This window comes from Erpetoichthys calabaricus, chromosome 10, assembly GCF_900747795.2.
Source record: "Erpetoichthys calabaricus chromosome 10, fErpCal1.3, whole genome shotgun sequence".
NCBI lineage: Eukaryota > Metazoa > Chordata > Cladistia > Polypteriformes > Polypteridae > Erpetoichthys > Erpetoichthys calabaricus.
This window is the reverse complement of record NC_041403.2, coordinates 120,546,574-120,563,062: the sequence shown is the minus strand read 5'-3', so window position 1 is coordinate 120,563,062 and position 16,489 is coordinate 120,546,574. Positions and strand designations below refer to the sequence as shown.

Genomic DNA, 16,489 nt, shown 5'->3' with positions numbered 1-16,489 from the left:
AGTCATCTCCTCAACTATCAAGTCTAAATCTATCCCAGCCTCAAAGCAATGACGTGGAATGTATAGTTTGAAGTGGATATCCATCTGTTTTTCAGATTTTCAACAGCTATGAGACAAACTGAAGTTAACCCGAGTTAGCACCCCTGTGCTGAACTTTTATTGACTTGCCAAGTTTATGTCCCAACTATTAAGATTGCTCTGTGGACAACGGGGCAGTTGGGATAGAATTAACAAATTTTCCTCTCATTTCAGTCATATCCTCCAGTCACATCCCTATTCAGCTACTGTTAGTTGAAGAGTGTCATTTACAACCTCTCTTCTTAACTCATCACAAGGGCAAAAAAATAAAAAAAATAATAATAATTAAGTCTTACATTGTCTTAGATGTCAGCCACTGGCAACTGTTGCACAAACATTGTTTGCACCCGAGAGATTAGCCATTGAAATAAGCTAAATACTGTATATTTGCAGCATAAACAAATTGGCACGGCAAACTATTTTGCATCAAACAATAGGTTTATATATGTATCTTCCATTGAAAACATAAGCAAAACATCTCAGTTATTACACGCAAACTATTAGTGTTGTGTTTCAGAAAAAATAAAAAAAATAATGACCACTTGTCAATATATTGTTGGTTATACATAGCACCCACCTAGTCAAGTTCAGGAATGATAAGGTATCTAACTTAAGCTTCTACATAGTATAAATTACACAAAACATATATAATTTATTAAATTTTATATATATAATGTATATATATATTATATATGACTAAAGTTTTATATTCAAAAGAATAATTTTGCTAATGACGTTTCTAAATTTCCTTAGAAATTTTTATTTTGGTTTTAAATTGGTTTGGAAAATTATATATTCATGAAAGTGACTATTTTTAAAATTTTTGTCTCTGTTTCGTAGTAGAGAAAAACTTGCACGCTCCCTTCATTCAGTAAGACACGGGCACCCTCTAGAGGCTTATAAGCCCCAATACGAGTGATAAATTGTGCATTAATTAAATAAATCTTCTACAACAGAGAATTTGATGGATTGGATGCTCTTTTGTTAACTTCCTAGGTTTACGTGCAAGTCACCACATTATCCCTTTTGAAGTCTACTGTGGGATTAATGAAGCAAAGTATATAGAGTATGCTGGGACAATGCTCTGTCACATATTCATCTTGTACTAAACTGGAAAAAAATTAAATGACTAAGAAACAAATATAGCACACTTCACAATAATTTTATAAAACATTAGACACCTATAATTTGGAGCAGTTTAATTTAACCAGTGGCTATTTTATTAACTAAAAATTGACCCACTGCTTGGCAGCAGTATCTTCTGCTGCTAATCTGGTCCTTCCTATTTATCCTTCAGACAGATGAATCACAAAACAGGCCAGGAAGCAGTTAAGATGAAGATCAATAAAGGAGATGAACATTCTTTTATATACTTCCACTGCAAACTGCTGCAGTGTAATGTGACTTTAGAGCAAAAGGCCATTTCAGTAAAATAGGCAGCTAAGCATATTAAAAAAATATTTGCATGCATATTTATTTTAATTTTTACTGGTGATCAATCATACCTACGTACAGCGGAAATCCCAATAATGGAGTGGACAGACCCAGAAATGCTGACATATTCTCCCAGATCAGCAGTTTCTTGACTTTCAGTTCCGGCGCCGCCAAGAGTGGCAGCCTTTTCAGCAGCTCCGTGTATGACTGTATGTGTATGTGTACTTTTCTACTTTTATTTTTCCATTTTTATTTATTGATCACTCCTATCACTTTATTTTATGTGGATTTGTTCCCTGGACACACTTACTTTTACAACGTGGGCATGGATTTTTACACGCCGAGACTCGTCTATTCAAGTATTCACCTTCGAGTGCTGAGAACAAATGCCAGTGCCGGTGTGGTTCCCTATTTACCCGACGAGGTAAGAAGGCGGTATCGTGGCAGCAGAGCAGGCACTAAGCTAAAAAAGAAGCAGCTTGCGAGAAAGTGGCGTTTTAAGCCTTCGGTGCCTTCTGTGATTCTGGGGAATGTGAACTCAATCTCAAATAAGATGGACGAACTGGCTGCACTGGTGAAAAATGTCAGAACCTACAGAGAATGCAGTCTGTTGTATTTTTGCGAAACGTGGCTAACTACCACCATCCCAGATGCTAACGTGGAGCTACCCGGGTTTAGCACAGTTAGAGCGGACAGAGATGCAAGTACCTGTGGGAAGCACAAAGGAGGAGGACTCGCTCTCTATGTTAATACACGGTGGTGTAACTCTGGACATGTTAACGTCAAAGTCTCCACTTGCTGCAGGGACATCGAACTGTTGGCCGTAAGTTTGCGTCCCTATTACTTGCCCAGAGAGTTTGGACACGTCATTGTTGTCATTGTGTACATACCTCCTCGAGCGGACGTGGAGACAGCGAGTGACATCATCCATTCTGCTGTTGCTAAGTTACAAACGCAGCACCCTGAGGTGCTTGTGCTAATCGCTGGAGACTTTAACCATGTGACGCTGGACAAAACATTACCTGCCTTCTCCCAGTATGTGGACTGTAACGCCCGGGGAAATAAGACTATTGATTTACTGTATGCAAACGTTAAAGACGCATACAGCGCCACCCCGCTGCCTGCGCTTGGGAAAGCAGATCATAACCTGGTTCTGCTTCAGCCTCACTACAAACCAAAAGTGAGGGTTCTACCTGCAACCACACGATCATTCATGAAGTGGACCCCGGAGGCTGAGAATGCTCTGAGGGAATGTTTTGGAACAACACACTGGAATATCCTGCAGGGATCACATAGTGAGAACATTGAGGAAGTTGTTGACTGCACTACTGACTACATCAACTTCTGTATGGACATTGTAGTTCCAGTAAGAACTGTATGCTGCTATGCTAACAAGAAGCCATAGATTACAAGTGACATCAAGGGCCTTTTGAACCAGAAGAATAGGGCTTTTAAAGACGGTGATCAGCATGAGCTGAAGCGCATGCAGAGGAACTCCGAGTCCAGCTCAGGGCGGCGAAGGAGCAGTACAGGTGAAAGCTGGAGCAGAAGTTGCAGAATAACAGCATGAAGGAAGTGTGGGATGGGATGAAGATCATCACTGGATGCAGCTCAAAGCGGGGTACCACCATTGAGAGACACGTGAAGAGAGCAAACCAAATGAACAACTTCTTTAACAGGTTTGACCACCCTAACCCACTCTCACTCTCACCTCCACACATGCTTCTGCTGATACCAGCATAGGAGAGACATCCCCACTCATAATTACAACAGCGCAAGTGAGCAGAGAGCTGAGGAGACTTTGTGCCAGCAAAGCAGCGGGTCCAGATGGAGTATTGCCACGACTGCTGAAGGTCTGTGCATCGGAGCTGGGGGGGTCCTCTACAGCGCATCTTCAACCTGAGCCTGGAACAGGGGAGAGTCCCGAGGCTTTGGAAAACATCTTGCATCACCCCAGTCCCAAAGGTATCACGTCCTAGTGAGCTGAATGACTTCCGGCCTGTTGCTCTGACATCACATGTGGTGAAGACCATGGAGAGACTAGGCTGCTGCTTCACCACCTGAGGCCACAGGTTCAACACGCCCTCGACCCTCTGCAGTTTGCATATCAGGAGAAGGTGGGAGCGGAGGATGCCATCATCTATATGCTACATCGATCCCTCTCTCACTTGGACAGAGGCAGTGGTGCTGTAAGAATTATGTTTCTAGACTTCTCTAGCGCCTTCAACACAATCCAACCTCTGCTCCTTAGGGACAAGCTGACAGAGATGGGAGTAGATTCATACCTGGTGGCATGGATTTGGACTATCTTAAAGACAGACCTCAGTATGTGTGTCTTGGGAACTGCACGTCTGACATTGTGGTCAGCAACACAGGAGCGCCGCAGGGGACTATACTTTCTCCAATCCTGTTCAGCCTATATACATTGGACTTCCAACACAACTCGGAGTCCTGCCACATGCAAAAGTTCGCTTGTGACACTGCTGTCGTGGGCTGCATCAGGAGTGGGCAGGAGGAGGAGTATAGGGACCTAATCAATGACTTTGTTAAATGTTGTGACTCAAACCACCTACACCTGAACACCAGCAAAACCAAGGAACTGGTGGTGGATTTTAGGAGGCCCAGACCCCTCATGGACCCCATGATCATCAGAGGTGACTGTGTGCAGATGGTGCAGGCCTATAAATACCTGGGAGTGCAGCTGGATGATAAATTAGACTGGACTGCCAATACTGATGCTCTGTGTAAGAAAGGACAGAGCCGGCTATACTTCCTTAGAAGGCTGGCGTCCTTCAACATCTGCAATAAGATGCTGCAGATGTTCTATCAGACGGTTGTGGTGAGTGCCCTCTTCTACGCGGTGGTGTGCTGGGGAGGCAGCATTAAGAAGAAAGACGCCGCACGCCTGGACAAACTGCTGAGGAAGGCAGGCTCTATTGTTGACATGGAGCTAGACAGTTTGACATCTGTGGCAGAGCGACGGGCGCTCAGCAGGCTCCTATGAATTATTGAAAATCCACCGCATCCACTAAACAGTGTCATCTCTAGACAGAGGAGCAGCTTCAGCTTCAGACTGCTGTCACTGTCCTGCTCCACTGACAGACCGAGGAGATCGTTCCTCCCTCAAACTATGCGACTTTTCAATTCCACCCGGGGGGGTAAACGTTAACATTATTTAAAGTTATTGTCTGTTTTTACCTGCATTATTATCAATCTTTAATTTAATATTGTTTTTTGTATCAGTTAGGTGCTGCTGGAGTATGTGAATTTCCCCTTGGGATTAATAAAGTATCTATCTATCTATCTATCTATCTATCTATCTATCTATCTATCTATCTATCTATCTATCTATCTATCTATCTATCTATCTATCTATCTATCTATCTATCTATCTATCTATCTATCTATCTATCTATCTATCTATCTATCTATCTATCTATCTACCTACTTGCATCTCTGAGAGGGAAGTGGGAGCGTGGTTTACTTAATGATTGGCAGAAAAACCCTTCTTCAGTGCCACAATTTTTTTTTTTTTTTTTAAATTTCATCCATCAATTTTCTTTACTCCTTTACAACAACAACATTTATTTATATAGCACATTTTCATACAAAAAGTAGCTCAAAGTGCTTTACATAATGGAGAGAAGAAAAATAAAAGACAAAATAAGAAATTAAAATAAGACAATATTAATTAACATAGAAAGGAGTAAGGTCCGATGGCCAGGGTGGACAGAAAAAACAAAAAAAAACTCCAGAAGGCTGGAGAAAAAAATAAAATCTGTAGGGGTTCCAGGCCACGAGACCGCCTGTGGTGGGCTGGCGCCCTGTTTGGGATTTGTTCCTGCCTTGTGCCCTGCGTTGGCGGGGATTGGCTCCAACAGACCCCCATGACCCTGTGTTAGGATATAGCGGGTTGGAAAATGACTGATTGACTGACTGACCTTTAGAAATGCACATCCATGTCAAGTCAACCCTGACAGCACCTAAAACAAGACAAGAATCCATCCGGGATGAAAAGCCACTCTATTTCACGGCACACGCTGGCAATTTAAAACACTAAATACACTAAAATACATATCTTTGTGATTTGGAACCAGCATAAAATCTACACAGAAACACAGATCAAACCTGCAATCAACCCTGATCCTTACTGTATGTGCTATGAGGCAATCAGTACTAAGAACTGCTCTATCAACCCACCTACTGTATCTGTTATCCACTACTAAGTTTACGCTGTCTATCCACTGTTTAAAGTTATTTCAAGTTTTGGAATTTCATTTCTTACGTGGTCTCTAACTTTGCTATTCCTTTGTACTAATTTTCTTGTGATTAACTGGATAATTAAACTAATATAATAATATAATTATAAAATGGTTCACTTCCACTGGATACATACAAGGGGAAATTCACTCATGTCAATTATTCTCATGTAACCTCCACCCAATGCCATTGCTTGCCATGCCATTGAAAGACTTTCAGGAAAACTATGACTAATTTGAAAGAATTAGCAGGGAGTGAAAGGCAAAGATTTTATATATCAATGCTGGCATTTAAATATTAGAATATTTATGTGAAATCAGCTTGTGTGTGTCGTAATTTCTCCTATGTGTGCTAAAACAGATAACACAGCTAATCAAGACTGACATTAAAAAAGAGACAGTAAGAGACACAACATTTTGGTTCTACCTTAAGTCATATGAAATGAATGCACAACCTAAAGGTTCTATTTCTTACCTTCTTTTCTTTTCAGTGTGGGAATACCCTTTGTCTTTTTCTCCTATGTTGATGCACACAGATGCAACCCTTCTTTAACCAGTAATAATGTCTATAAGCATGCTATTTAAATAGAAACTAAAAAGAATAGTTCTAATGAAAAGCATCTCTGATGGTAAGAATAATAATAATAATAAAACACCTACCATGTAACCCTGAAAATAAGACCTAGCATGATTTTCAGGCTGCTCTATAATATAAGCCCTACCCCAAAAATAAGCTCTCATCAAGATCGTCAGCTGAAAAGTAAGGCACCACGCAATGCATGTGCCCGAAACAACCATTAAATTCCAAGGACACCATGCCACAATATCTCTGAAAAGGGTGTTTAATGATTACATCCATCAATTCGGGGATGTGCCCATTCCAGCAAGCACTGGGCGTGAGAAAGAAACAATCCCTGGACGGAGCATCAGCTCATCGCAAGGTGAACACAAGCGCGCACACACACACACATACACTGGCGTCATTGTAGCTTCACCAAATCCCCAAACCTTCATGTCTTTGGATGAAAAACTGAGCACAGTGTGGAAACCCACCAGGAAAAACATGCAAACTCCAGGCAGGGATCACAAGGGACAGGACTCCCTGTGAGACAGCATCACTACCACTCTGCCATCGTGCCACCCCATATGTGCAACTATTAACAGTAAACAATGTTAACTTAATTTATCTGTAAAATGTAACATACACATTTTAATGCATTTCATCATGAAAGTGATATCAAATATAAATCTAAGAATTGTAAATGTGCAGAGAGCTGGAATATCATAAATTTAATGTGTTCTGTGTGGCGATCTATTGCTGCTGTCAGGTCAGGAGGAAGCCCCAGAAGCGCATAGTGATTTAAAAGCGGCTGACGTAGCAAGAAATTCAGGCTGGAATTTAGGGTTTCAACGTGGAGAGTTATGACGATATTCCAGAAGATGACATGACTGTATTTGAATAAATGTATATTGTTGTACATGAATAAATATAAGATATCCCCTGAAAATAAGCCCTACTGCATCTTTTGGAGCAAAAATTAAAATAAGACCCCGTCTTATTTTCAGGGAAACACGGTACTTGCTAATTCTAAAATAGGGGAGAAATCATTTAACCTTAAATTCATGTTTTGAAAGTTATAGAGAGGTAAATAACTTAAAAGTATAGTTACTGTTTATTCCTGAACATTTTGCCAATGTGGAACAATATGCAGACTAGGTTAGTCAAGCAAACATAATGGAAAATTCTTTTACTTTTTTTTGCATTTCTGGAAAAGTATAGAACATGAACCTTTCTATACTAACTAAAATAATTAATGGTGGAAAAAAAAAATTAGTTCTGTTTTATACATTCTGTTGAGCAACAATTCACTTGGAACCTGGCTATAGTTGAATAAAGCCTAAGGAGACTAAATGACATCAATTACAGAAAATGGATGTTTTTAAGATTTTTTTCAATGAGTGCTGTAGTATTTGTAGTTGCAATTTCTTGATATGCGAAGAGGATAATCCAACATCTTTCCTAGGTGACATGGAATACTTTGAAAATTTTAAAAAAGGACAAAAGGAACCTCTTTATTAATATGAATATTTTTCTTCACTGCTAATTATATACTCACACTATTAACACTAGGACTTCATAACAGAATCGACAAGTACTTTGTATATTTAACTGTGCCATCCTATTAAACTTAAGACTAAAGCAAATTTTAGTTTAACATAAATAAGATTTAATTAAATAGTAAAACATTAATTACAGTATATTAGAGTGTCAGATTATCAAATCTATACCTGCTGCTTTACAAGTATTCAATTTAAACAGTTTTCTTGGTTTCAGCTTTGTTCCAGTAAGATTATGTTCATCATCGTCCTCAAAACTCCAGTTATCAGCTTGAAGTCGCTTCTTCATTAAAGGAGCAGTGTATGAAGGACCTATAGTCAGTTATAAAATGAAGGTATTAGTTATCTCATTAAAATATATTTAAGGGCATGAAATTTCTATACATGATTTTCTTAAAATTACTGTGCTTCCACTCCAGTGTCGTCATTCTCCATTTTCATAGTAATGATGTCTTGATTTAAAAATGAGTTGTTCAGTTTCTTTAGTTGTTAAGAGGTTGAGCTCTGAATGCAGAGCCTGCCTTTTCCTACGAAGAGCCTCAACTGGACACCTGGCATGTTCTTGATCTATTCTAGTAATTTTGCTGATTAGCTCTGATACCTTCTTGGTTTCTAATTTATTTCTGTGGGAAAGATAGGAGATAATCTGTCCACTTAAGAAGGCCTTCAGGGTTTCCCAGAGTATTCCTGCAGAGGCCTCTGAGGATGTATTTGTCTCTAGAAAAAAACTGATTTGTTTTGATATAAATTCTGTATAGTTCTCATCTGCTAATAAAAGTGGGTTAAGACGCCATCTGCAAGATGAGTATGTGGGGCATAATGATATTAGCTCCAAGATCAGAGGGGCATGGTCGGAAATAACAATAGTGTCGTACTTGCAAGATTTAATCGTAGGCAAGAAATTGTTATCTATAAAGAAATAAATCAATTTTTGAGTAGCAATGATGCACTGGTGAGTAGAAGGAATATGTTCTTGAGTTTGGGTTTAGAAACCTCCAGGGGTCTGATAAGTTGTGATCAGTTACAAACTGTGTAATTGTCTTTGCAGTGTTAGGTCTCCTGTAACAGAGGTGATAACGTCTAAGTCTAAATCTAAGTCTGGATTTAAAACAATTCAAGTCCCCAGCCATTATAATTATGAGTGTTCACATGAGAATGGATGTAAATACTTTTTTTCATAAATTCCCTATCGTCCACATTTGGTGCATAAACATTTATCAAAATCACTTTACAGTTAAATAAATTGCCCATGACAATCACATATCTCCCTTCAGGGTCAGATACAACATCTGATACCACAAATGAGACTGTTCTATGTATAAGAATTCCCACACCTCTAGTTTACTTTGTAAAGCTGGAATGGAACATTTGGCCAGTCCAGTCGTTTTACAGCCAGAACTGATGCTTGCTTAATAAGTGGGTCTCCTGTGAAAATACTATTTTAGCGTTTAGAGCTGTTAGGTGAGAGAATCAACTCTCTCTCTTTAATTCGTGATTCGGGACTTTAACATTCCAGCTCACACAGTTAACTGTCCCATCATGGAGACATTGATTCTGAATTTTTGATGTAATTTTGTAGTCTTAACTGGAAGTGAGTTACAGTAGCTTTGACCTTAATTTCCAAATTTCTCAGGAGTTATTGCTATGCAGCCTATTGTTACGTTGGTAATTATAAGGATTAAAAGGATAGATTAGATATAACTTGCTCTCTTTCTCTCCCCCTTATCCCCTCCATTTTGCCTCCCCACCTGAGGCTGGACCCCACTTCACAATGTCCCAGTCCTCTGACATACCTAGAGACAGAGCACATCCAAAACAAAACAAACCCCCCAGCAGCAGCGTTTGATGATTAAAAATAGAGATATCTATTGCTGATGAAGTCTAAATACTACAAGAATCTATATTACTAAACGACAGTTTAATTTATGCACGGCGGACGCACCGAAGCGCATGCGCACTGCCGCAGCGCCCCAGAGTCAAACGCAGCGGCTTCCCAGAGTCAGTAGATGGCGCCCAAACAACACAACCTGTAAACTAAACTTGCTCTAATCCACTGTGCCAGCAGTCTGTGTGGCATGTTTGAATCACATAACGGTAATTCAGTAACAGAGAAACAAAAACGAGACTGCATGGATAAAAACAATAAATAGAGGCTCCTACAACGCGCTTCACAAACACCAGAAGCAAAGAAGTCACAGCTCCAAAACGAAACACCTCAAGTAACGGACAGAGTCACGGCTCCAAAAGCAAAGAGCTCAACGATTACAAATACAAAACCGAGCCCGTAGGGAAGAAAACAATGAACGAAGGTGCCTACAACGCGCTTCTGAAACACTACATGCAAGAGAGGCACAGATCCAAAAAGAAACCATAGAAGGGCTACAAAGTCGTTTAAAAGGTTTAAGACGTTCAGTATTCCAACAAAGAAAAAGCCAAAGACAGCAACGACGGACAGACGCTGAACAATTCCGCCAGTTAGCTGAGAATGCATTCTATAATGAGTCCACTGTTCATGAAAATTCATTGGGATTAATGAGTGTCATTTGCAGTCCTTGTCATTCACGTAACTTCCTAAGAAAAAACTGGCAGTACAACTGATGAGTTTACACGTTGTTGTCAAAAAGGTCAAGTTAAGCTGCCTCTTTTGGATGAATATCCTGAATATGTACGGAAGCTTTTGACTAACAATGTACCCGAAAGTAACAGCTTTATGGAATGCATTAGATCCTATAATAGTTCATTTGCTTTTGCATCTACCAATCACTATTAAAGTAAGTTGAATTATGATTCCTAACAGTAAACGACGTCTACCTAACGACACAGCCACAGAACAACAAAGACGAGACCACATAGATAAAAACAATAAGGAGTCACGGCTCCAAAACGAAGGAGCTCAAGAATTAGTAATACAAAAACGAGCCCGTATGGCTACGACCTGTAAACTACACCTGAGGTACAGCGTGCATGCCAGATTGTATAGTATATATGCACAGATGCCAGAGGCAACAGGCAAGTCATTCACACTACCGCCGCTGCCAAATGCGAGACTGCATGGATAAAAACAATACACAAAGGCACCTACAACACGCTTCTGAAAGACGCCTCATGACTAGCAGAATCGTACATCAACGTCGCCGCCATACTGTGAGTGGCACTGTGGACGCAACCACCCTCCATGATATTTCATCCCTACAAATATCGGAGGGAACAGAAAGTAATTGCCATTCTTGGATTTGCGATTCTTTCGAGCATCGCTGGGCTGCTGGTAAAATATAATCTTCAACAGCCTTGAAATATTAAGATAGTAAACCCAGGGAGTGGTGTTAAAAAGTGGCCCTGCATAAGCATAGTAAGCCCTAATGCAATAATAACAATAATAAACCAAGGGTATGATATTAAACAGTCTCGTTTTTTTTTTTTTTTTTACTATTCTAAAAAAGTTACCAATTTAATTTCTCCCACACTTACGCGTATAATTGTAATTAAAACATAAACAGAAAGTGGCTGAGGAGAGAAAAGGATGTATAATTATGGTACCAGTATAATTGCAAGCGGATCAGACAGCAGGTAAAGTGGGATATATTTAATATTCCTATCCTCAGCAGGTAGCGGTATATCATGACTGCCAAAGGAGCTATCTCACGCTGTATTGGAGGAAAAACTGGTACCGTAAAAAGTATGTGAACCCTTTGCAATTATCTGGTTTACTGCAGGAATTGGTCATAAAAAGTGATCTGATCTTCATCTAAGTCACAGGTACTGATATACACAATGAGCTTAAGCCAATGACACACAAAAAAATTCTACTCTTTCATGTCTATTTTACAAAAGCAGTCAACGTTCACAGTGGTAGTGGAAAAAGTGAGTGAACCTTGGGATTTAATAACTGGTTGACCCTCCTTTGGCAGCAATGACTTCAACCAGGCGCTTCCTGTAACCTGCTGAACAGCCTTAACTCTTCCATATTCTTTGGTTGTCTTCTGTGCAAGGCTCTCTTCAAGTCAATCCACAGCATCTCAATAGGATTGAGATCTGGGCTCTGACTGGGCCATTCCAAAAGGCTGAGTTTGTTCTTCTGAAGCCACTGTGCTGTGGATTTGCTGCAATGTTTGGGGTCATTGTCCTGTTGCATCACCCAACCTCTTCTGAGCTTAAGTTGATGGACAGACACCCTCACATTACCCTGAAGAATTTGTTGATAAACTTGAATTCATTTTCCCCTCAATGACAGCAAGCTGTCCAGGCCCTGATGCAGCAAAGCAGGCCCAAATCATGAGGTTTCCTCCACCATACTTTACTGTAGGGATGATGTTTTGATGTTGATATGCAGTGCCCTTTTTACGCCAAATGAAGTTCTGCTTGTTCCTCCCAAATAGCTCAATTTTGGTTTCATCACTCCACAAAACATTTTCCCAGTACCATTGTGGAGTGTCTAAGTGCTCTTTCGCAAACTTCAGGTGTTCAGCAATGTTCTTTTTGATAGCAGTGGCTTCCTTCTTGGTGTCCTGCCATGGACTCCTTTCTGGTTCAAAGTTTTGCATATAGTTGACTCATGAACAAAGATGTTAGCCAGTTCTAATGACTTCTTCAAGTCCTTTGCTGTCACTCTAGGGTTCTTCTTTACATCATTGCTGACTTTGCCTAGAAGTGGGCGCCCTGCCAAGATAACCCCCAAGAGCACAACCCAGAGTAGCCATAATACCGAATTGTCTTAATTTAAAGACAGATTGCCTAACAGTAGACTGATGAATATCTAAAATCTTTGAGATGACTTTGTAACCCTTTCCAGCCTTACGTTGATTAACAATTCTCAATTGTAGCTCTTTAGACAGCTCTTTTCTGCAAGGCATGATTCCCATCTGGATATGCTTCTTGTCAAAAGCTCATACTCAAACTTTATAGTGTTTTTTATCAATAAAAGTATTCTAGGCCACACCTCTGAACTCGTTTCATTAAATGGTCTCCAGGTGTGCTAAATTCTGACTGCAGTGAGCTTTTTAAAAAAAATCATTAGCTTAGGGTTCACTTACTTTCTCCAACGTTCAGTTTCACAGTTTGAATGATTTATTCAATATGGTAAAAATTCTCTGAAAATCTGTGTATCTTTAGTTATAGGAGACTGGGCTTCTTCATTATTGTGACTGACATGAAGATACAACCATGTTTTATATGGAGAATTAGCCATAAACATAGAAAATTCCTAGGGGTTCACATACATTTGACTGTATATACACACACATACATATAAATATATATACACACACACATCATATTTTATGCATTATATATATATATATATTTTTTTAGTTTTTGTTCTTTATTTCGTCTTATACGATTTCTCGTATTAGAAATTTGTTAGTTTTCGCATACCCCTTGGGGTCAGACCGCAGGGTCAGCCATTGTACAGCGCCCCTGGAGCAATTACAGGTTAAGGGTCTTGCTCAAGGGCCCAGCAGAGTAGGATCTCTTTTGGCAGTGACGGGGATTCAAACCGGCAACCTTCAGGATACCAGCGCAGATCCTTAGCCTCAGAGCCACCACTCCACCCCAATATATATATATATATATATATATAAAAATAAACACATACATACATATATAATATGTCCGGCCGGGATGCCCCTGTAGCATATGTACCAGGGGAGCAAGCATGGGAAATACAACATCTCCCCCTGGATGATAGTTGGCAGCCTCCCTGGGTTGCAGCGGTGCCTCGGACTCCCCCAGGGCTTCATGGGGGTTGAAGTTTTGTGCAGCCCTGTTGGAGCTGCTGGACCCTTCTGGGTGCTAGTTTCGCCACACCCGAAAGTGAAGCCGGATGTCAGCAATCAGACACCTGGAGCACTTCTGGGTGCCCAATAAAAGGGGCCAGCAACCACCACTCAGCGGCCAGAGTTGGGTGGAGGAGGACGAGGTGTTTTGGGATTGTGTTGTAGCTGGGGGACATGGGAAAGACATGCCCTCCAGCTGAAGAAAAATATTTTCTTATTTTATACGTGCATCCGTGTCGGGTCAGGCGTCTATATAGCTCCTTTTGTTACGATATATACATATACAGGTGCTGGTCATAAAATTAGAATATCATGACAAAGTTGATTTATTTCAGTAATTCCATTCAAAAAGTGAAACTTGTATATTAGATTCATTCATTACACACAGACTGATGTATTTCAAATGTTTATTTCTTTTAATGTTGATGATTATAACTGACAACTAATGAAAGTCCCAAATTCAGTATCTCGGAAAATTAGAATATCAATTAAGACCAATGCAAAAAAAGGATTTTTAGAAATGTTGGCCAACTGAAAAGGTATGAACATGAAAAGTATAAGCATGTACAGCACTCAGTATTTAGTTGGGGCTCCTTTGGCCTGGATTACTGCAGCAATGCGGCGTGGCACAGAGTCGATCAGTCTATGGCACTGCTCAGGTGTTATGAGAGCCCATGTTGCTCTGATAGTGGCCTTCAGCTCTTCTGAATTGTTGGGTCTGGCGTATTGCATCTTCCTCTTCACAATACCCCATATTTTTTCTATGGGGTTAAGGTCAGGTGAGTTTGCTGGCCAATCAAGAACAGGGATACCATGGTCCTTAAACCAGGTACTGGTAGCTTTGGCACTGTGTGCAGGTGCCAGGTCCTGTTGGAAAATTAAATCTGCATCTCCATAAAGTTTGTCAGCAGCAGGAAGCATGAAGTGCTCTAAAACTTCCTGGTAGATGGCTGCGTTGACCTTGGACCAAAACCAGCAGATGACATGGCACCCCAAACCATCACTGACTGTGGAAACTTTAAACTGGACCTCAAGCAACGTGGATTCTGTGCCTCTCCTCTCTTCATCCAGACTCTGGGACCTTGATTTACAAAGGAAATGCAAAATTTACTTTCATAAGAGAACATAACTTTGGACCACTCAGCAGCAGTCCAGTCCTTTTTGTCTTTAGCCCAGGCGAGACGCTTCTGACGCTGTCTCTTGTTCAAGAGTGGCTTGACACAAGGAATGCGACAGCTGAAACCCATGTCTTGCATACGTCTGTGCGTGGTGGTTCTTGAAGCACTGACTCTAGCTGCAGTCCACTCTTTGTGAATCTCCCCCACATTTTTGAATGGGTTTTGTTTCACAATCCTCTCCAGGGTGCGGTTATCCCTATTGCTTGTACACTTTTTTCTACCACATCTTGTCCTTCCCTTCGCCTCTCTATTAATGTGCTTGGACACAGAGCTCTGTGAACAGCCAGCCTCTTTAGCAATGACCTTTTGTGTCTTGCCCTCCTTGTGCAAGGTGTCAATGGCCGTCTTTTGGACAACTGTCAAGTCAGCAGTCTTCCCCATGATTGTGTAGCCTACAGAACTAGACTGAGAGACCATTTAAAGGCTTTTGCAGGTGTTTTGAGTTAATTGGCTGATTAGAGTGTGGCACCAGGTGTCTTCAATATTGAACCTTTTCACAATATTCTAATTTTCCGAGATACTGAATTATGGACTTTCATTAGTTGTCAGTTATAATCATCAAAATTAAAAGAAATAAACATTTGAAATACATCAGTCTGTGTGTAATGAATGAATCTAATATACAAGTTTCACTTTTTGAATGGAATTACTGAAATAAATCAACTTTGTCATGATATTCTAATTTTATGACCAGCACCTGTATATACACACACACTATATACATATACATATATATACAAACTAGTGCTGGGCGGGATACTGGTTCATACCGAAAAGTTTATTTTTGTTATGATATGGATCTTTGTTATACCGCAACACCAGTTTAAATAGCCTAAACAACGTTCGGAATGTGGTGCAGCGGGAAACTGTTTAAGGGGGGGACCTTTTTCACTGCTACACTACTAAACACGCATGCAACGGAGTACATACATTAGTGGAGGTATTGAGCGGTGAAAATGGACAGAGAACATTCCAAAACTGAAGCTGTAGCAGACGATAAAGTTGAACATGATAACAACTTTTGCTGCAAAAAGGAGTCATGTCTGTTGTCTGGAAATACTTTGGTTTTAAAAGGTTGGATGTGGACCATTATTATGTTCAAATGTGTGAATACTGTTTCTATAATACAGGATAATACTGCAAGCCAAGTAGCACTTGTTTTATTTTTCTTTCTTCAATACTGTGTAATGTACCTGGGTACTGTGTAATACTGTGACGATGCTGGTCCCCTACAGACTCATGGGAATATGTTGAACCAACACCGTCGATTGTTATGACCGAGATGAGCTGACAAATCTCACTGAAGCCAGGGGATGGTGGAAAGTGCTCAAATGCTTTTATTAAAAACAGTAAAAAGTAAAACCAAAAGTGTCCATTGTGCAGTGCTTAAAAAAAAAAAAAAATACAGTATCCAAATAAATAGCAAATCCACAAAACCAGTGAAACGTGGGGATAAAATCCATAATAAATAAATCTGTTAAAATGCAGTCGCTCTCCTCACCCGATTGTAGCCCACCACCTTCTGTCTCCCCGGCTCACCCATGCAGCACCAACTCCTTTTTGCCGACCCCACCGTCTTGGCTGCCGCCACACTGCACAGGCATACCACCTAAGGTCAGCACACCTCCTGTCTTCCTTCGCACTCACTCAG

The 16,489-nt window shown here is 40.3% G+C and overlaps 1 protein-coding gene across 1 annotated transcript in view; it reads right to left on the bottom strand.

Annotated features, from left to right (window-relative positions):
• sycp2 (synaptonemal complex protein 2) overlaps window positions 1–16,489 on the bottom strand; it is a 176,403-nt gene that overhangs the window by 33,989 nt on the left and 125,925 nt on the right. The window contains exon 20 of the mRNA XM_051932457.1: window positions 8,061–8,201. Within this exon, the coding sequence (XP_051788417.1) occupies window positions 8,061–8,201 (141 nt within the window). The remainder of the gene's footprint in view (window positions 1–8,060; window positions 8,202–16,489) is intronic.